General features: G+C 38.8%; 1 protein-coding gene across 4 annotated transcripts in view; it reads left to right on the forward strand.

Moving 5' to 3' along the window:
* The window catches only part of ERBB4 (erb-b2 receptor tyrosine kinase 4), a 942,903-nt gene that overhangs the window by 883,282 nt on the left and 37,768 nt on the right, over window positions 1–21,853 (forward strand). For all 4 annotated transcript variants that reach the window (XM_087949416.1, XM_087949418.1, XM_087949415.1 and 1 more), the window contains exons 23-25: window positions 7,589–7,735; window positions 12,932–13,029; window positions 15,213–15,383. In XM_087949416.1, the coding sequence (XP_087805542.1) occupies window positions 7,589–7,735; window positions 12,932–13,029; window positions 15,213–15,383 (416 nt within the window). The remainder of the gene's footprint in view (window positions 1–7,588; window positions 7,736–12,931; window positions 13,030–15,212; window positions 15,384–21,853) is intronic.

The raw sequence follows: 21,853 nt of genomic DNA on the forward strand, positions 1-21,853 counted from the left end.
AGCTTTTCATATGCTTTCCTAACACAATATTGCCAGGAAGACCAACTGAATTATGAGAAAACTAGAGTCATGGCATTTGTCAAATGGCACAGGAACCATTCCTGGAGGATATATGACCAGGAGATCGAGCAGGTCTTCTATTTTAAAATACCTGGGAGAGCTGCTTCATTCTGCCAACACTTGGAAACCCCATAGGAATTGCACTACTGAAAATGCACAGAGGAATTCATCTGCTATTCTTAAATTCCTTAAAAGGTGCCCATTCCATATTCCTTCAGCACTCAAAATTATTCAGAGCCAAGCCACTAGCGCAACGTATTTATGACGTTGCTATTTTATACCACTAGAACTTGTTCAATCTAAATGTCTTAAGATCACCTCTTCAAATCCCAAAATGTGTCTCTAATGGCACTCTGAGACTAGAGACAGGGTTTGTGAAAGTGAATGCTAGAGTATGGGTGGCCATACTCCATACTCAATTACTGGCTCAGACTATTCTCTTTCCTCCTTGGCCTTGCCTCGTTATCTATGAGGATGGTTGTCATTCACCTAGAAAAAGACAGTGACAACTAAAATCTCACCCTTGGGCGTTTCTACTCAGAACTGGATATGATCAGGCTTTCATTAAACACTGGGCAGAAGACACAGAGTGCCAATTGGATCTAATCAAATCCCTAGCCTTTATTGCCAATGAATCCTATAGGTACTCTGCCTTCCCTATGGTATACCAAGCTCAAAGTACCTAACCAGAAGTAATTTTCCTCTGGCATGATGTCATGCCCTTCCCTCGGTTGTCCTTGAAGGCCAATACAGGAAGATTCCCTACCCAGAGAGGCAATGAACCTGCAACTCTGGACATGTGGAAACAACAGAACATGTACTCCTCTAGTGCCTATACTACAGAGACATTCATACTAGCCTCATCTCACCAAAATTGCACAGGGTACTCAGGACAATTCTATACCTTCCTGCTGCTTTCAGATACTAATCCTGCTACAATGTAATGTTGTGAAGTTTAAACACAGCAGTGTTTAAAATCCATTAGATAATAGTCTGTGCCATAAAGTAGGCTTAATGGGCATCTAGTTCATCATTCTTAGAGTGCTCTCTACTGTGATAGATTTTGTCTGCAAATGCAGACCTTATGCTCTCCTACCTCCATCTAATGCTCCTACCCCTCCTTTTAGATTCCTTTTACATTTTTGTTTTTAGATATGCATTTCAGTTTTATATGTTTTAGCTTTATGTTTTAGCTTTATATATATATTTATAATAATTATTTTTTAGACTCATGTATTTTTATGCTTTTTAAATTGACCATCCTCCTTTTGATGGTCTTTGACCATAATAACAATTTGATTGATTGTGATGGATGCTTTCTTTTGGACTTTTTTAATGTGAAAGTATTAAAAGTATTAGAAAGAAAATGTTGGAAAGAAAGCTCCGAAGATTTCCAGGAATCAGAAAATGAAATCCAACATTAGTGTCAGCTGGTGCTCCATTCAAAATCCAAGAAAGAAATACTTAGACTCCATTAATTAGAGAAAAGATATCTTTTACTGAAAATCAAGTGGTAGCATCAAAGGAATTCTGAATCTGAGAAAATGAACACGTAAATCACATATACAAAGTGATGGCAATGTTCCCACCCACAATAATTCAAACTGTCCATCCAATTAACAGTTGTATGTAACGTCATGTGGGCATCTTCAGGTGGTAATGTGGCATCTGTCCGTTGACCTTGACTTATTTTGATAAAGAGGTGCCCTTGTGCATAGCATAAGAAAGAAGCATAAACAAGAAACTCCACCCCCCCCAATGTATACAGTTTATTCTCTGAAACCTCCAGCTCGCTTCCCATAACTATTTCACCCCTTCTCCCCCCCGTTACTCATGACAGCCGAAAGATGCAAACCAAAGGAAAGAAATATTGAAGGCTGACATTCGGCCCTCCTGCAAAAGTGGCGTTAGCCCTATAAAAGAAAGAGAATACAAGATAAAAGAAGAATATACATGTGACACAATACTATAATATTTTAAGGTTTGTTAGGATATTTAGCACAAAACGCCTGTACAAGTCTAGGGGCTCGAACATCCTTTTCATTTACCCATTCTGACTGGGAAGGAGGAAAGTGTTTCCAGACAACTAAATATTGAAGTCGACCTCTTTGTTTCCTAGAATCCAAAATTTCTTTAATTTCAAAATGTTGTTCACCCTCAATTAGAAGAGGAACGGGGGGATCAACCTGAGCTGGTCTCAGGTTGGAGGTATGTTCAGGTTTCAATAAACTAACATGGAAGACAGGATGGATTTGTCTAAGGGTTTTTGGTAATCACAATTGGACTGCCATGGGATTCACAATACGTTCAATCGGAAAAGGTCCAACATATTTAGGCCTCAGCCTTTTTGACTTTTGTGTGGTCTGTAAATACAAGAAAACTTTGTCTGCAACTTGATATTGTTTCTGTAGAGCTCTCTTTTTGTCTGCAAATTTCTTATGAGAGTGATGAGCATCATCCAATGCTTTATGGGTAACTGGCCAGGTAAGCTGGAGTTGGGTTATCCGCTCACTCAATGACTGAATATTAGGTTTCTCCTGTGGAAGCTCAGGTATGGGTACAAAGTCTTGTCCCAAAGCCACTTTAAATGGAGTAAACACAGTACTACTATGAACCGAACTGTTATATGCCACCTCAGCAAATGGCAATAGGTCAGCCCAATCATTTTGTTGATAATTAATATAGCATCTAAGATATTGGTCCAATACCAAGTTACTTCTATCACAAGCCCTATTGGTTTGAGACTGGTGGGTGGATCTTAAATTCTGGGCAGAGCCCAATAACTTCAGGAACTCTTCTCAAAAGTTTGAGATAAATTGGACACCCCTATCTGAGATTATCCATTCAGGAACCCCATGTAACCTATAGGCATGTAAAATAAACAGTTTAGCTTAGGTTTTCACAGGTGGGATTTTTGCACAAGGTTAGGAAATGTACCTGTTTGGAAAACAAATCTGTTACTACCCAAATAACTGTATTTCCTCCGCTTTCAGGTAATTCCACTATAAAATCCATAGAAATTTCTTTCCATGAAGCAGTCGGTCTAGCTACATTTTGTAGTAGGCCTGCTGGTTTACCAGGCAGCCTTTTGGCTGAGGCACAGATAGGACAACTAGCCACATAAGTTTCAATGTCCTTTTTCAAAGTAGGCCACCAAAATTGCCTTTTAACCAAGTGTAAGGTTTTTACGAACCCAAAATGTCCAGCAGTTTCAGAATCATGAGCTTGTTGTAATATTTGGTTCCTCAGCTTCGCTGGCACATATAATTTAGCCCCCACCAATACCAATCCATCCCTAACTGTACAGTTATTTGAGTGAGTCAGGAACCAATCATCAAGTTTCAGAGCTTCTTTTAACTGTGCAGATAAATCCTTTGATAAATCAACTTCACCTTTTTTCTGGGCCCTGGTAACCATTGGAGCCACCAACTATCTAGTTGGGACAATAAGGTGGATCATTTCTGGACAGGCACTATTATATTGAGGCAATCTAGATAATGCATCCGCCATGAAGTTCCTCCCCCCGGAATGTACTTCAATGAAAAATTAAAGCGTTTGAAGTATTGTGCCCAGATAATTTGCTTAGGTGACAGTTTCTGTGGAGTTTTTAGAGCCTCTAAATTCTTATGATCCGTCCACACCTCAAAGGGGTGTTTTGTCCTTTCTAGAAAATGCCTCCAGGTTAACAGAGCCCATCGAACTGCAAAAGCTTCTTTTTCCCAAATGCCCCATCTTCTTTCTGTCTCAGTTAATTTACAGGAAGTATATGCACACAGTTGCAGAGTCCCCGTCTCGTTTGCTTGTAGTAACACCTCCCCCACTGCTACATCACTCGCATCGGCTTGGATTACAAAAGGGGCGTCCATGTCCGGGTGTTTGAGCACCAGATCAGCGGCAAAAAGTTATTTCAACTTCTCAAAAGTGGCTTGACACTGTATGGACCACTCCAGTGGCCTACTAGGCTTTGGTTTCACCTCCTCCTTGGTTTTTAGGAGATTTGTAATAGACAGTACAATCTTCGCAAAAGCCAGGATAAACTGACGGTAGAAATTAGCAAATCCCAGGAAACTTTGTAATTGCTTCCTGGTGCAGGGAGGGGCCCATTCCAAAGCAGCACGAACTTTCCCCGGATCCATTTCTATACCATCATGTGATATGCGATAGCCCAAATAGTCAATTTTCTCTTGGTGGAATTCACACTTGGATAGCTTCGCGTACAGTTCAGCAGCTTGAAGTTTTTCTAAAACTGAACGCACTAGTTTCACATGTTCATCAAGAGTCTCAGTGTAAATAAGAATATCATCAAGATAAACCAGCATCCCTTTGTATAAATGTTCATGCAAAACTTTGGTTATCATTTGTATGAATACCATAGGAGCCCCCTAAAGACCATATGGGAGAACGTTGAACTGGAAACATTCCATTGGGCAATTAAAAGCAGTTTTCCATTCATCTCCTTCCTCGATTCAAACTCGGTAGTAAGCTTCTCTCAAATCGAGTTTCGTAAAAATTTTCCCTTTGGCCAGGTGGGCCAACATGTCCTTCATTAAGGGGAGGGGGTACATGTTCTCCACTGAAATTGCATTTAAATTTCTATAATGAACACATAAACAAAGCGAGCCATCTTTCTTCTTGCTGAACAGTACTGGGGTTGCTACCCGAGGCCTAGCAGGTTGGATGAAACCTCGTTCAAGATTTTTATCAATAAATGACTGCAGCTCCTCTAGCTCCCGTGGTGTCATTGAGTTCAGTTTAGGCTTTGGGAGTTTCACTCCTGGAAAAATTTCAATACTGCAATCTGTTGAGCGATGGGGGTGAAGCTCGTCTGAGGCCTTTTCACTGAACACCTCCTTTAAATCCCAATATTCTTCAGGAATTTTCTCCTCCCCATCTCAGGTTCTCACTGCCCATAGATGCCAGCTCTGTGGAATTCTGGGTTTTCGGTTGAGATTGCCCCTTCCCTTCTGGGGGTTGGTCAGAGTGTATGCATAATGATCCCCTCCTCCAATCCACTTGGGGGTTCCACTTTCAGAGCCAAGGCAAACCTAGCAGTAGGGGGTGCTCCATCCCAGGGGCAACAATAAAACACAAAGTCTCTCTATGCCTCCCCATCATCATTTCCACTGGTTCCATTATGAAATGTGCAGGGCTGCCCCAGCTACTGATCCATCCAGTTGGCAAAATGCTACGGGAGTTTTTAAAATTCTTAGACTTAAACCCAGTGTCTTTATGACTTCTGAACTGATTAAGTACCTTGTGCACCAAGAGTCTAACAAGGCCAATATTTCCCCTTGGGGTCCCAATGTGGATATCCTTAATCTCACTGGGATGGTCATTGGGCCCTTGTTTGGACTTACCAGAGGGTCGTCTTCTGATTCGGATTCACTTTCACCAGAAGAGGTCAGAGTTCCCAGCTCCTTTCCTTTCAGAGGGGCGATCTCTACAACCTCCTCCACCTTAACAGCCATTTCGTGAGGCTTGACTGGAGTTTTTTTGGGTTTTCTTCCTCCTCCTGGTGCCCCCTTTGGCTCTAGCTTGGCACGGCAGTCTGCAGCCTGGTGACCTTTCTTCCCACATCAGAAGTATGCAGTAGTTTTGGGTTTTGCTGCCAGCCCTCCCTTTTGAGGTTTTGAGGCTTCTCGAGGGCTGGTGGGGGATGATTTGCTTCAACCAAGCCCCCCCCCCCCCAGCATCTGTTTTGGGTCAGATCAATTTCCACTTCTGCTGCCAGCACGTACCACAGCTGCAGCTCACTGGAGTCTCTTCTGGCAATGCAGCTTTGATAAACATCTTCGTTCAGTCCATCTTTAAAAGCGTCTATCAGGGCTTCCTGGACTAGCCTCCAATATGACATGCCAGGTCTCTAAATTCTTGAGTGTATTCGGCCACTGATCTCCACCCCTGATTTATGTTTTCATCCTAATCCTAGCCTTACGTTCAGTTAGTGGGTCTTCAAATCTGGCGCGCAACGCTGTCATGAACAGGTCATAATTCATCAGCTGGGGGGCATTATCATTATGCAAAGTCACCATCCATTTTGCAGCTGTCCCTTCCAAAGCCCAGGTAACACATCTGACTTTAGCTGCTTCAGAGGAAAAATCCTCCCCATATTCTTCCATGTGGCTCCAGACCTGGGCTAGGAAGAATCCTAACTCCTTGGGATCTCCTCCATATTTTACTTCCAATGGAGGCACCTTTGGAGTTCGATGCCTTCGGGCAATTGCTCCCCCCACCGGGGGCCCCTGGGCTGCTGCCGCCTGTTGCTCTGGCCCAGGTTGATTTATGGGAATAGTTGCTTGGGCTTTCCCAGATGCCTCCCCCTTTTCCCTCTCATACCTTTGATCAGCATGAGTTCCTCCGACAGCTTCATTCAGAAGATGCAAGGCTTGAACTAATAAAAGATTCCTTCTTTCATCCTCTTGCCGTGGTTCTTCTCTTCTACGCCGTTGAGTAGTGGTCAATCCTGGAGGGGTTTCTTCCTCCGGATCCTTCCAGCCAACTCCCAGAGACCATTTAGGCTTTACAGCTGGTTTCTCATCAAGATGTAGCTCTGCTAAAAACTGAGCTTCCTCTGCAACATCTAGAAGCAGGGAAATTGGCCTTCCTGCCACTCCCAGGTCTTCTTGGTCGATGGCTGGATTAGACATTGTTTTCAGACCCCCTCGGAAGAAAAATATTAATTCTCTGGGTGGGCTGGTAAACTGAGATTCAGAATAATGTCAGCTGGTGCTCCATTCAAAATCCAAGAAAGAAATACTTAGACTCCATTAATTAGAGAAAAGATATCTTTTACTGGAAATCAAGTGGTAGCATCAAAGGAATTCTGAATCTGAGAAAATGAGCACGTAAATCACATATTCAAAGTGATGGCAATGTTCCCAACCCACAATAATTCAAACTGTCCATCCAATTAATAGTTGTATGTAACGTCATGTGGGCATCTTCAGGTGGTAATGTGGCATCTGTCCGTTGACCTTGACTTATTTTGATAAAGAGGTGCCCTTGTGCATAGCATAAGAAAGAAGCATAAACAAGAAACTTCCCCCCCAATTTATACAGTTTATTCTCTGAAACCTCCAGCTCACTTCCCATAACTATTTCACCCCTTCATGCATTTTTTATATCTTGATTTTGACAATGCTCTTACAGTTTCAGGTTAGGATAGATTAAATACAGTTTTTAAAATGAATGGTCTCAATCCACCATGCAGTGCTTAAAAGTGCTCAAGATATTTAACATGCAAAAGCTCAATTATTCGTGTCAGGGAGGGTTCAAGAAAAAGGAATGGCAAAGAAAGTGCTAAGGGTGGATAAAAGAAGTAGAGATACTTGAATGATGGTGGATGCCAAGTGATACAAGTATGGACACTTGTCTTCTATTTTATTTTTTGACTCGTGGAAAAAGTCTGTTCTGCATATTTTTAACAAGAATTGCCCCTATAATATTGACTACAATATTATAGTCTGGTAAATGATTATGTGTCTCTGGTATGTATGGACTATAGCAAGAATTCTCACTTTTGCTTTAGGTGTCACCATTTGGGAGCTTATGACCTTTGGTGGAAAGCCTTATGATGGGATCCCAACAAGAGATATTCCTGACTTGTTAGAGAAAGGAGAACGGTTACCGCAGCCTCCTATCTGCACCATTGATGTTTACATGGTAATGGTGAAATGTGAGTAGCTTTAATTTGATTCTAGTTTTTTGTATGGGCAAATTTTACTGAAAGGGTTTCTCTTGCAGCTGAGTGCCACAAATCCTTTGTAGTAATGCTTGCCATTTTGAAGTATTGAAGCAGTTATGTAAATTATATTCAAATAATATATACTGCTCAAAAAAATAAAGGGAACATTTAAACAACACAATGTAACTCCAAGTCAATCACACTTCTGTGAAATCAAACTGTCCACTTAGGTAGCAACACTGATTGACAACCAATTTCACATGCTGTTGTACAAATGGAATAGACAACAGGTGGAAAGCATAGGCAGTTAGCAAGACATCCCCAATAAAGGAGTGGTTCTGCAGGTGGTGACCACAGACCACTTCTCAGTTCCTATGCTTTCTGGCTGATGGTTTGGTGCTGGCGGTGCTTTCACTCTAGTGATAGCATGAGGCGAAGTCTACAACCCACACAAGTGGCTCAGGTAGTGCAGCTCATCCAGGATGGCACATCAATGCGAGTTGTGGCAAGAAGGTTTGCTGTGTCTGTCAGTGTAGTGTCCAGAGCATGGAGGCACTACCAGGAGACAGGCCAGTACATCAGGAGATGTGGAGAAGGCCATAGGAGGGCAACAACCCAGCATCAGGACTGCTACCTCCACCTTTGTGCAAGAAGGGACAGGAGGAGCACTGCGAGAGCCCTGCAAAATGACCTCCAGTGGGCCACAAATGTGCATGTGGCTGCTCAAATGGTCAGAAACACACTCCATGAGGGTGGTATGAGGGCCTGACATCCACAGGTGGGGGTTGTGCTTACAGCCCAACACGGTGCAGGACATTTGGCATTTGCCAGAGAACACCAAGATTGGCAAATTCGCCACTGGCGCCCTGTGCTCTTCACAGATAAAAGCAGGTTCACACTGAGCACATGTGACAGACGTGACAGGGTCTGGAGATGCCGTGGAGAACATTCTACTGCCTGCAACATCCTCCAGCATGACCCGTTTGGCCGTGGGTCAGTAATGGTGTGGGGTGGCATTTCTTTAGAGGGCCACACAGCCCTCCATGTGCTCGCCAGAGGTAGCCTGACTGCCATTAGGTACCGAGATGAGATCCTCAGACCCCTTGTGAGACCATATGCTGGTGCGGTTGGCCCTGGGTTCCTCCTAATGCACGACAATGCTAGACCTCATGTGGCTGGAGTGTGTCAGCAGTTCCTGCAAGATGAAGGCATTGGTGCTATGGACTGGCCCGCCCGTTCCCCAGACCTGAATCCAATTGAGCACATCTGGGATATCATGTCTCACTCCATCCACCAACGCCACGTTGCACCACAGACTGTCCAGGAGTTGGGAGATGCTTTAGTCCAGGTGTGGGAGGAGATCCCTCAGGAGACCATTCGCCACCTCATCAGGAGCATACCCAGGCATTGTAGGGAGGTCATACAGGCACATGGAGGCCACATACACTACTGAGCCTCATTTTGACTTGTTTTATGGACATTACATTAAAGTTGGATTGGCCTATAGTGTTTTTTTCCACTTTAATTTTGAGTGTAACTCCAAATCCAGACCTCCGTGGGTTGCTAAATTTGATTTCCATTAATAATTTTTGTGTGATTTTGTTGTCAGCTCATTCAACTATGTAATGAACAAAGTATTTAATAAGAATATTTCATTCATTCAGATCTAGGATGTCTTATTTTTGTGTTCCCTTTATTTTTTTGAGCAGTGTATATTAACACCTTGAAGTTTGTAAGGAGATGAATCTGACTGAAGGGCCTTGCATTAGTTGAATCCTTATTGTTAGTAGATAATATCACACAGTATTGCCATGTATCAAATCCATTGCACGCGAATTACATTCTTTTCGAATGATAACTAGTTTATTAGATGATAGCATTTCATGTTCTAGAATCATATAGGAAAAGTTGTAAAGAGATTAACATTTTTTTCCAAATTACAATATAAAAAATAGAATGAAACAAAACCAGTTTGGGGAAATAGTTTTCCTTTGTACAATCAGTACAATCATTTATAGATGTTGGTATGTCATGCTAACTAGAGTGCATCTCTGTGAGAAGATTACAATCAAGGAGAATCTGGAGACAAATTATTTTGTTTATGTTTGCATCTGGATTCTCACTTGGCAAATCTCCCTCCCCAACTGTTCAACTGCTAGAAGATGTAAATCCTGGAGCTCCAGTTTTAATTTTGAAAGAATTAAGAAATACTCTGTGGTATTTCTGGTTTAATTTAACTGAGATTAACAAACAGTCATTTCTTCAATGTGGCTTGCTGCTCACGTATACACATGAAAACATTATCATAAGATACAAAGAAGATGATCCCACTTATGGTTTGAATTGAGTGGTAGCAGTAGGGCACAGCAATTGGATAGGAAGCATCAACTTTCTACTGGCTAACTGGAAGAAGGAGAAGAAAAAGGAGAAGGAGAAGAAAAAGTTTTCCTGCTTCTTGTGTTATATGCCAGATGATAATCAAGTCTGATAACCAAGCACATGAAAGTGAAAAAAAAAGCAAAACCATAACTGATATCAACCCAAATGTCAAAAATATCATAATGCAAGGAATGAGAAAGACATAAAAACATCCAAGATTAATGTGGGATATTTTGGCCTTGACTCATCAAAATCATGGTCAATGGTAAACTGATCCCATTAACTGTGATAAATGTTGGTTTAGTTTGGGTTCTCTTAGAAACAGTTAACACACGGGTGTCAAACTCGCTGCATCATGAGGTAACCATTTCTTCTAAGCTTTGTAATGCACAGTAAAAAGAAACTTTCTTTGCATGGCAAATGCTTCCCTAGCAGCCACAGACAGTAACCAGGCTGTATATGCCCAGATATAAGAACTGTGGTGGCGCAGTAATTAAAATGCAGTATTGCAGGTTAATTCTGCTGACTGCTAACTACCAGCAGTTTGAGTCTCACCAGCTCAAGATTGACCCAGTCTTCCATCTTTCTGAGGCTGGTAAAATGAGGTTTCACGATATTTTCCCTTTTGGGGAGCTGGGGTGGGCGTGGCCTGCATCAGACCTGCGGGCTATCAGTTTGACAGCCCTAAGTTCTTTTGTTTTTGTATCTGCTTTTCTCAGAGTACACTTCAATACAAGAAATTTAAATGCATGCTTTCACAAGGGCATAATTTTTTAGACTTTTGTAAGTAACACAAAAATAAATGCATTTTTCCTTTTGGAAGCTTTCCACTGCAACTCAGTTGTCATTTAAAGGATGAATTGTTTTGTCACCTGCTGCCTATCAGACTGCAGGTGGAACTACATATGATTGAAAATCCATCCACAAAAGTTATTATTTGTCCATAGAAAACTTTTATTTAGTATACTGGTTGATATAATTTCAGTGGGCAAATACAAGTTTTTTATTGATTCTTCTGACATAAACTTCAGTTGACAAAGATTTAGATCAAGTCTGAATTATTCATGTCAGACAGACTAGATCAGAATCTCACACTTTGCACTGGAAACTAAAAATTTATTTGAATCTTCAATTTTTATTGTAAGCTGCCTTAGAAATGTGCAAATAAATAAATTGTTATATTGATAATAAATAGCAAAAATACTGATTCTGAAAATAAATTATTAGGCTTTGTCATCACCGTTGTTTCATTATTCATTTTTTCCTCAGTTTCTTTAATATAGTTATCCTAATAATTTTTTATTCATTTAAAATAAGTGAGGTATTATGAGCAATAGAAAAAGTGTTCATGATGATTTATTCATCCCTCTTTTGGTGGAATTAATTGCATGATCGTGGTTGGAAAGTATGAATCTATATGAAGTGGATCCATAATTCTTCCTATGAATTTTTCTACTGGACTGAGTGATCCTATAACATCTGAGGACATAGATATGATTGTATATTAGAGGCAATTTTACAAGTTGTCTTTGGTGTCAGTCATGCATTGCAACTAAACAAAGAAAAGTTTTACATAAGCAGGTAAGACTCATTGTACTGGAACTTCATGTTGAACAATGACAGATTTGAAGGCACATCAATGCTATCTTCAATTAGGCTTGCTCTAAGATAGGCTAGGGGCCTATTGCTGAGGAGAATCTAAGAGTTAGTAATGCTTTGTACCCTTTGGCTTACAGAAGAGAAGTAGGGCAAAGTAACCATTTCTTCTAAGCTTTGTAATGCACAGTAAAAAGAAACTTTCTTTGCATGGCAAATGCTTCCCTAGCAGCCACAGACAGTAACCAGGCTGTATATGCCCAGATATAAGAACTGTGGTGGCGCAGTAATTAAAATGCAGTATTGCAGGTTAATTCTGCTGACTGCTAACTACCAGCAGTTTGAGTCTCACCAGCTCAAGATTGACCCAGTCTTCCATCTTTCTGAGGCTGGTAAAATGAGGACCATGATTACTGCGGGCAATATGCTGACTCTGTAAACCACTTAGAGAGAGCTGTAAAGCACTGTGAAGCAATATGTAAGTGCTATTGCTATATTCACCATTAACAACAGATACACAGAAATATTAATTATGGTAGGCATAAAATTCAGTAAAAAAAAACACTCATGGATCTTGTCATGTTTAGCCACCTTTATGGTTTTGAAAAATGTTTATTTTTAAAGATATTGGTTATTTGAAATACAAAAAAAATCATAATAGATGCACCTGGTTGGGAATATTAGAGACAACCGAAATCTACATAGCAGCTGGAACTGAACATCCAATTGTCAGGCTCAGACTGGGATTCAGAAGTTGGAAGATGGACATTATAGTTCTCAGCCACAAGCAGAAAGAGAAATAACTAAAATGCTTTACAGACAGATAACTCAGGCAATCACAAACACAAATTACACATCTGATAATGTGTAAAGCAGAATGAACAGTAAAAAAGAAAAGAAAAAAGAATATATGTAAAAATGCATATATTAATTGTACCTTATACCAGTGTTTATTGCAAGTCAGGTCCTACTGAATATGCTTAGTTTCAGAAAGAAGTTTTTTAAAAAATAAGATGGTTGACTTGCAGAGTGTGGTAAAGAATAATAATATTTAAAATGGAAATATGAGGACATTACCAAATTGAAGAGTTTTAGAAATAACTGCTTAATTTCCAGTGGTCTCTTCATTATTACGATTTTAATTAATCATTTATGAAAAAAGAAAGTCTTGTAACAAAAGCACTTTTTCTCTCTTCTTGCACATGGCTATAGGTTGGATGATTGATGCTGATAGTCGACCAAAGTTCAAGGAGCTGGCTGCTGAATTTTCTAGAATGGCTCGGGATCCTCAAAGATATTTAGTCATTCAAGTAAGTGGCCTGAATTCATCTTCTTTTCTTTCTCCTCCTGCTTCTTCCTGGCTGATAGTGGCTATGTACATGTAAACATTTTCTCAGCATTTCGTGTTTTTTTAACCTTGAATTTTTGAAATGCCTATGCATTTTCAGAACAGTTTCTACCACTTTTGGGGGTTTTGAGAGTAGTTGAAGTGTTCTCAAGTCTCTGAAAACAGATAAATTAGGGCATATGTTACTTCTGTTCTATTTAGTAGAAAATGAAATATGCCATTTTGTGTTAAAAGCCCAATTACCTCAATAGTTCTGCTAATCACAATGCTTTCAAAATATCCTCCATATAAGGTAGGCTATATTTGTAACTCAAATCACAGCATCTGAATATGTTCACCTTTGTGAAGATGGTCCAGATTAGAGGCTGTAAATATTACATGTTTATTTGCCTCACTGAGTTTAGTATTAGCTACACTAAAGTTAGCTACAAATACGTATTAGATCAGCAAACCTCCTTTTCCCTGCCTCAGATGGTGGGTTATTTTTCTCCTGTGCTATTTTTGTGTTTATTTTATCATTAGGTAGAACAACAAAGATTGCCCCATATTTCAGTAAAATGAAATATTTTAATTCTCACCCAATTTCTCTTTGTACATCCATTAATAGTTTTGAGCTTTAAAACAGGGATCTTTCAAGATTGGACTACTTTGAGGATGTTTGGAACAGCCACAAAATGCTTCTAGCAAAATGAAAACACTTGTTTCTGTCTCAAGATGTTCTGGATGTGCTATATTTGTGCTCATCTCATCATTAGCATTTGCACCCATTTTTTCATAAATCTATCGGATTCTTCTATAAACATTAACAGCAGCAATACAATGGATACTTTTTATTAATAGGAAACTAGCCATTAAAAATATGTAGTTCTGTTCAGCAAAAGCTTTTTAATTGTGGAAAGAAGGTGCATTAAAGTTTTTTAAAAAGCGCATATTCTCTTTCTTCCTTTAGAGGCTATTCTGGTCAATGCTAGTACAGATTAGCTTAAATGAAAAGCCTGAATATCAGTACACAGAATTGTTAAAATACATCAAGAATGGTTGGTAACTTGAACACTTTCAATTTTGGACTCAAGAAACATATTCTACACATTCCCCAAAGTTAGCATTTCTGTTCCAGCACCTCAAAAGAAAAAGGGTGAGGCCTGGGAGCAAGATGATAGTGTGACAGATAAAGACAGTTTCAACAATTCCAGGATTCCCCAAGGAACACAAAAAAGAAAGTTAAGACAGTCAAAATCCCACTGCTAGAACAATAGATTTCCTACTTTGCAAACAAAAAAAAAAGTTATTTTATTCAAAATTCAGGTGAGAAATCAGATTAACGTTTACCTATTAGAATTGTATTCCTTTAAACCAAGAAGCCATGAAGAAGAATTCATGAATTCTTCGTGAAGAAGTTGCCCTACATGACATTAATTATTTGTCATTTAGCTCAGAATATTAAACTGAATGGGAGCATCCCTCAAAGATTTCAGACAAAGATTTTCTCCAGCATCTATTAGTAGATTTCACTAGAGATGCTAGAGACTTAATCTGCAAAGCAGGTTTGTCACTATAGAGCAAAGATGTTTACTTTTCCCTTCCCACAATTAGACTTCTACAAGCCACTAAATCTTAGTTCTCTTGATACAGAAAACAAATGTCCATTATGAGGCTGTTATAAGCTTTGTTTCTGTACAGCTAGGTATATAATTAACATTGCAATAATTGTATTTTAGAAAAGTAGTAACATATCACCATCTCTTTTGCTGGGATTACTCCTCTCCATAATACTTTTCCTGATAAAACAGTTTAAATACAAGGTTTTGATTTGGAATTGACATAAACCGGATACTTAGGAAAGAATACTATTGAATAATTTTTTTGAAATTGTTTTTGCTTTTTGTGGAAAGAACAAGGGTATTCAATAAGGAGAAGTATGAAAGAATATAATATAACTAGATTCACAGAATCATAGAAGGGCTGGAAGGGACATTGCAGGTCTTCTAGCCCAACTGCCTCCTTACGACAGGAATCTTATACCATACCAATCAAATAGTTGTCCAGTCTAAAACCTCCAGTGATAGCTAATAGCAAGCAGATGGATGATCGATGTGATCATCAGTGTAATCATTTTTAATTTTCTGTCAATGGGACATTGTACAGGGTGATGATCGCATGAAGCTACCAAGCCCAAATGACAGCAAATTTTTCCAGAATCTGCTGGATGAGGGAGACCTGGAAGACATGATGGATGCTGAAGAATATCTTGTCCCTCAGGCATTTAATATTCCTCCACCTGTCTATACATCAAGGACAAGAATTGACTCCAACAGGGTAAGAAGAAAAAAAAGGCTTGGCTGAACAAAAGGGCACATGTACACACACATACACACAGAGAGATCACTGGCAAAGCAATCCACACAATAATTATTATATTCAGATCTTTGCTTGGCTAAGTAGCTTCAGGAGATGGAAAATGTCAGATTAAGGACAGTCATTTAGGTCTGCATTTCTCTAAAACTTGAAGAACAAAAGAGTACAGGTAGCCCTCAATTTACTAATTCAGTTTTGTCAGTGTTGTTGGAACTTTGAAAGATCATTAAATGAATGGTTGAAAATCAAGAATTACTTGTACTCAACAGAGTATCCAATATAGATTATGTCACTCAGGCTTCTAACAGAAGTAGCTGATGTACATGGATGTTGAACTGACATTGCTGCCTTTCAGGAGAGAAGGGAAGGATCACCATAAAGTGTATCCATATTCTCATTCAACAAATGTGTTAGCAGAATAAACATGCCTGTCTCCTGAGAAGTAAAAGCTCTCTTTTCAGCACAGTCAGGCTAATACCCTTAGAATCTGTCACAAAGCCAAAGAGAAATGGCCCATGCATATTGTTTCAACAAAACCAAGAGGTGGGGACTCTGTCTTTTTAAATGCATGATTCATGAAACATTCAAAACAAATTTTCTTGTAAAGATGCTCATCTTTGTCAGCAGCTCCACAAGCTTTCTTGTACAAACAGTAGTATCTATTTCACCTGGGGATAGATTTTTCTAAATATGATTTGTTTGTATCTCTTGACTGACCTGCCCTAACAAGATATCTGTCATATAAAATACATGTGTACAATCCACAGAAAATAAATGTGTCTTTCAGGTCTGCTAATCTGGATTTACATTCTTATCTGGGAGCAAAATGGCTGGAGACATAGCAGTAGGCATTCTGGTGCAGTTCTTATTTAGACAGGAGCAGGAGGAAGCAAGTTGGTTTTCTTGGCCTGCAGAGTTGAATACAGTGTGGTTTCTTGGGCCATTGGTCGCTGTCTGATTCTCACCCTTGTCACCAGTCATTCACTTGCTGTGATGATTTAATAAAAAGGCACTTCAACAAGTTCACATATAGAGTTAATGATGAATGCAGCTCACATGTTTACCACCACAAATTGTATACCAGACAGAATAGGTTGGTATGGATGTAGAATTATTCTTTTTTTCATTGTTGAAAGAGAAAAGCAGTTGGAATCAGATAATCCTCAAGTTACGACCACAATTGAGCCCAAAATTAATGTTGCTAAGTGAAATACTTGTTAGGTGAGTTTTGCCCTATTTATGACCTCTCTTGACACAGTTGTTAAGTGAATCACTGCAGTTGTTAAGTTAGTAACATGGCTGTTAAATGAATCTGGCTTCCCCATTGACTTTTCTTGTCAGAAGCTTGCAAAAGGTGATCACATGACCCTGGGATACTGCAGCCGTCTGTTGTGGTCCACCAGTGGCTTGTGGAGCTGGCGGCAGAGTCAGACAGTGGGGAGGAACATGGGCCAGTCTGGGGAAGACTCGGACGAGGAATCTGCATCCGACACAGAGATGGGGCCAGGGCTATCTGAGAATTACGTGTGGACTCCGGGGCCTCCAGAATCTGGTATCAGTGAGACAGAGGAACAGGGAGAGCCTGTTCCCAGTGTGCGCTTGCGCAGAGCTTCCAGAAGGCAAGAACAATTCAGACAAAAGGGGTGACTCGGGAGTAAGGCTTGGAGATGATTGGCCCCTCCCATAAGACATAAAGGAGGAGCAAAGGGACATGAGCCTTTGCAGGAAGCAACATTGTTCATTCTGGTCAGTTTAAAATCTGAAGCTCCATGTTGACTTTGTGCTCCATTTGGCCTTGTACAGCTAATTGGCAATTTAGTCATTGGCAGCATTTCAAGGGAAATAAAGGTGGGTGCTTATCAGTCTTATCCCGAAAGACTGTGGCAGACTTCTGTTGGACTATTCATAAACTGTTTGGGACTCATTACGGGCTGTGAATGCATATAATTCACAGCCATTGAAATAAAAACAAGATTTTTGGGAACAGCGTGTGATTGTTACTGTCTCAGGAAGCCTTGGTCAGAACACCGTCGTAAACATGAACCAGTTGCCAAGTGTCTGAATCTTGATCATGTGACTGGGAATGCTGCAATGCTCGCATGTGTGAAAAAGGGTCATGTCACTGTTTTCAGTGCCATTCTAATTTTGAATGATCACTAGATGAACTGTTGTAAGTCAAGGACTATTTATATTCTATAGAAAAAGGAAGTTTAAACAGTTTCAAGCACTTTAAGGGAAGAGAACTGATCAGGATTGTTTATTATGCTCTCTTTTCATCAGGAGAAGCAGGAGGAAATAATTGTTTATGTCCAAGCTTCAACCCCTTTGCCATTCAAACATATGCTTCATCTAAATGTATTTTTGTCTTGTATTTTTGTCTTGTATTATTTCTATGAGATTGAAGTTCTTTCTTCTTTCCTTTGTCTAAAGCAGGGGTGTCAAACTCACGGCCTGCAGTCTGGATGCGTTACGTGCTGGCCCCACCCGGTTTAGCAAAGGGCGGAAAAGTCCCAATGCATCACGTGACACCGCCGTAACGATGCAAGTTTGACACCCCTGGTCTAAAGCACCATGTAGAATATAGATTAAAATGTACCTGCACTCCTTTCTGCTGCTTGACCCAACTCAAAACTTAGTAGAAAAATAATATTTCCCTTACTTGGATCTCTGGCCGTTCCCCTCAAACTGTATTAGCTGTCAGGATTTGAAAAGTCTCATCCGAGAACCTGTAGAGATTCCACCAGCATAACAGAGCACTACTACAGTAAAGAGCATTTAACTCTGGCTAAATATGAAACACATTTAGAGCTTTTCCTCTGCAAAGGAAAACACATACTAAAACATATTAAACATTGTTCATTGCAAGGCTGAAACAGAACCAGCGAAATGAACTCCAAGTTCAGTTTTTACAATTACTATTCTTTGGCATACCTCTTCCTTGGGCTTACTGGAAAGTAAACTTGTTTGTGCTAATGAATATGAATATTAAATGGACCTATTGCAATTGATGGGATTACCATGAATGGGAAATAAATTGAAGCAGCTTAAGCTGTTTATACTCATTGTTACTAGGAAATGAAATTTTATAGTAAAGTTTCTATGTTCTTATATAGAATCTATAGCTATGAAATCTTTTCTTTGAGTTTAATGAAAAAGTGACTTGCCTCATTAAATTATAAATTTATTTGAATATTTATACAATAAATTAAAGAAGATAATTCCTTCTTTGTACTAATTTCAGGGTTTTTGAACTCCTCATATAATATATTTCAGTGGAGAATTTTCTCATGGAGATTTTTAGCTTTCTTGCAAAGTTAAAGATCGGTGATACTCATGGATTAATATGTTTCTTGACCTTATAAATAATGTGTTCCTTGCCCTTTACAGTTATGCCTATGCATATATTTTTTTTAGAAAAATACTATTCTTTGGTTATGAAGTAAAAAATGGGCTGTCAGGAAGATTTGCTATGAACTACTCTGCTGTTGCCAGAAATTGTTTATCATTGTTTTTTCATTTGAATTGCTTTATGTCTATGGCAAATCCCACTTTTAAGTCCATTTTCTGCTTAAAAGGATCTGGGGTATCTCTTTGTAGGACTGGTGTTCTGGAGACAGTATATCTGCTGTAGTGAAGTGTGTGCTTTTGCACCTGTACACAGGCGGTTGTGTTCTGTTGGCCTCTCTGGCTTCCTCACATGGAGATGAGCCTTTCCTGTAAAATCTCTGTTATTTTGTCTGCCCACAAGGAAGAGCCTATTTGGTAGATTCCTCCATCCACACCTTGACAGAGAATTTTTCTTTTTGAATCTTGACTTGGGAAGAAAAGTGGAGAAGACCATTTAATTTTGACTTTTTTTGGCCTTTCCTTGAACTATCTAAAGCAGCTAGGATGTGTCTGGTTTTGTGTGTGTGTGTGTATGTGTGTGTGTGTGTGTGTGTATGTATGGTTATGAGGTTAAATACTTTACCCTATCAGAGTCTGCATACTAGTTTGAAAAACTGCAAGTTGCTTTATGTAATTAAGGTTATAGAGCTAATTAAGAGTTGGAAGAAATAGGAAAAAGGAGAAAGAAAAATACTATGACTCTTCTTTTTTTTAAAAAAAACTTTTTATTAAGAAATTTTAATTACAATAGTAAAAAAAATCAATACAAACTAAATTTAGAGAATGGAAAGAAAAACTAAAAAGTACAAGGAAAACAAGACAGAAGAAAAGAAATGATATATAATAAAAAATATAAAAAACTGATAAAATTGATTTTAACTCAACTAGTATAAATACATTTAATAACGTTATATTCCCTATAAGATTAAAAAGATGTCTCTTAATCACATATCCCATCCCTTATCTTTAAGAACATCCATATAGCATCAGCTTTTCAATTCGCATGTCAGCAAAAAAACCATAAGTCATTGCCAGAACATTGCAACAAAATGTTTTATTTTAACATTGATCAAATAAACCAATTTTATATTCCTCCCTTTTACTTCTAACAGTTTTATTTCAATCAGTAATATATTTAAGTCAATCAAATATTGTCATAGGATTTTATTTATTTCAATTCTTTATCCTATTGTCCAGATTTCTTGAATGTTTTAATAAGCTTCTTTTGTAGCTCAATAAGAAAACATTTTCCAGGTTATTCTCTTAGTTTATCATTTGAATTTCTCTGTTTAACAACTTCAGCCAGTTTCTTTGGTATATCCAGTAAACCATACCTTTCTGAATCACTGCCTTGGTCTGTCATTTGTAGTTCCACATTTTGTACTTTTTCTGTCTTATCAGATAAATGTTTTCTATATCTGTCATTCTTTAATTAACTTATTTTAGACACAATCTATAAAAGCAAATATCGTTACTCATATCTCAGTGTTAATATTGTAGTTAATATTGAAGTTGACTTCTGGCTCCATTCTTCAAAATCTCTTTTAATATTTCCATTGTTACAGTGTTATCCTTATGTAAGTCCCAATATTAATTAATATCAGGCTTTAGTACAAAATGTCCAATGTCCAAATTGTATTAGTGCAAATAGTACTATTTTTATAATTCCACATGCAAGGTATCTTCCTATATGAACATTGTATTGCACAAGTCATAAACAATAACATATGAATAGTGCGGTATTCCTTTCTGGGAAAAATAAATTCTCCTAACAATCTTAACAATGATGGAAAAACTATTTAAGTGAACTCTGACTTACTGGGATTTTTTTAGTCTTCAAATTGATAGAACAAGGTTGAATTTCCTTTAACTCTTATTTTGTCTGAATATTGGCTAGAAACCAGGAAATTGTGACTTCTAATTGCATTTTAGGCATGAAGCAGTGAGTGACCTTGTACTAGTCATTCTCTCTCAGCCTTAGAAAGCAAGCAAAGGCAGACCACTTCCGAAAACCTGCCAAGAAAATTTCACCAACTTGTCCAGGCAGTCACCAAGAATCAACACTGACTCAAAGGCCTATGTACACAAACATTTGTGTTACTGTTTTGTCATAATGATAATCTGTACTGTCCAGAGCTCTATGAGGGAAAATACATTTTACTAAAAAAGGAGGTTGCCTTCTTCATTCGTTGTTGTTCTTAAGGAATAAACAGAAATAACCCTTATAAATAACAAATAAGAGTTATAAAAGGAAACTCAAGAAGTACGAAGGTTTAGACTTAAAATGGTAATTATTATTTTCTCTCTTTAAATATTTTTGAATGTATTATTGTAGTAGATTCCAAGATCTACATTAACTCATCTGAAACAGAGAAAAATTCATCAAGGCAGCTATTATTTCCTTTCTTGGGCCTAGAATATCCAATTATGGTTTTCTTTATCTCTTACATAATGAAATTGAGAATATTATCATCAACTTTGTATTCAGATGTTTAGACTGTCTCCTCATTCCACTCATTCAAATCTCTCTCTCTCTCTGTCTCTGTCCCCCCCTCCCTCTCCCTAAGACCTTCCCTCTTGCTTCTACAATGATTGCTTCTGTAAAAGCTTTGAAGAAGATGTGCTCCATTTCATTTTCAATGAGGGAAGATGGCTTTTGAGAGGCTCAGAATATCCTTTGATTACTGGATAAAGTAGAAGGAGGGGGGAGCAATGAGAGAAAGGGTAATAGGGAGGGGGCAAGTGAAACATGTTCATCAAATCTTTTTTGTGTTCCCCTTTCCTTCTGCTGCTGCTGCTGAGCATGTGGCCTTTTGATTCATTCCTGCTTAAGAAGTGTTCCCACTTAAAAGTTCAGAATTCCAGGCCTCCTATGTTGTTTAGTTTCCTTTTAAATCCTCTGGGCATTTAAAAATGTATATAACAGCCAGGCAAGATCGAGACTTTAAGACATCAAAACTTTTTGTTATTGTTGATATTGTCACTCTGATGGTGTGGCATAGATAGAGAAGTCACAAAATGCATGACATCATGCATACAAAGGA

Source organism: Notechis scutatus, chromosome 1 (genome assembly GCF_049901735.1).
Source record: "Notechis scutatus isolate UNSWTSFEM ecotype Mainland chromosome 1, rNotScu1.2, whole genome shotgun sequence".
Lineage (NCBI taxonomy): Eukaryota > Metazoa > Chordata > Lepidosauria > Squamata > Elapidae > Notechis > Notechis scutatus.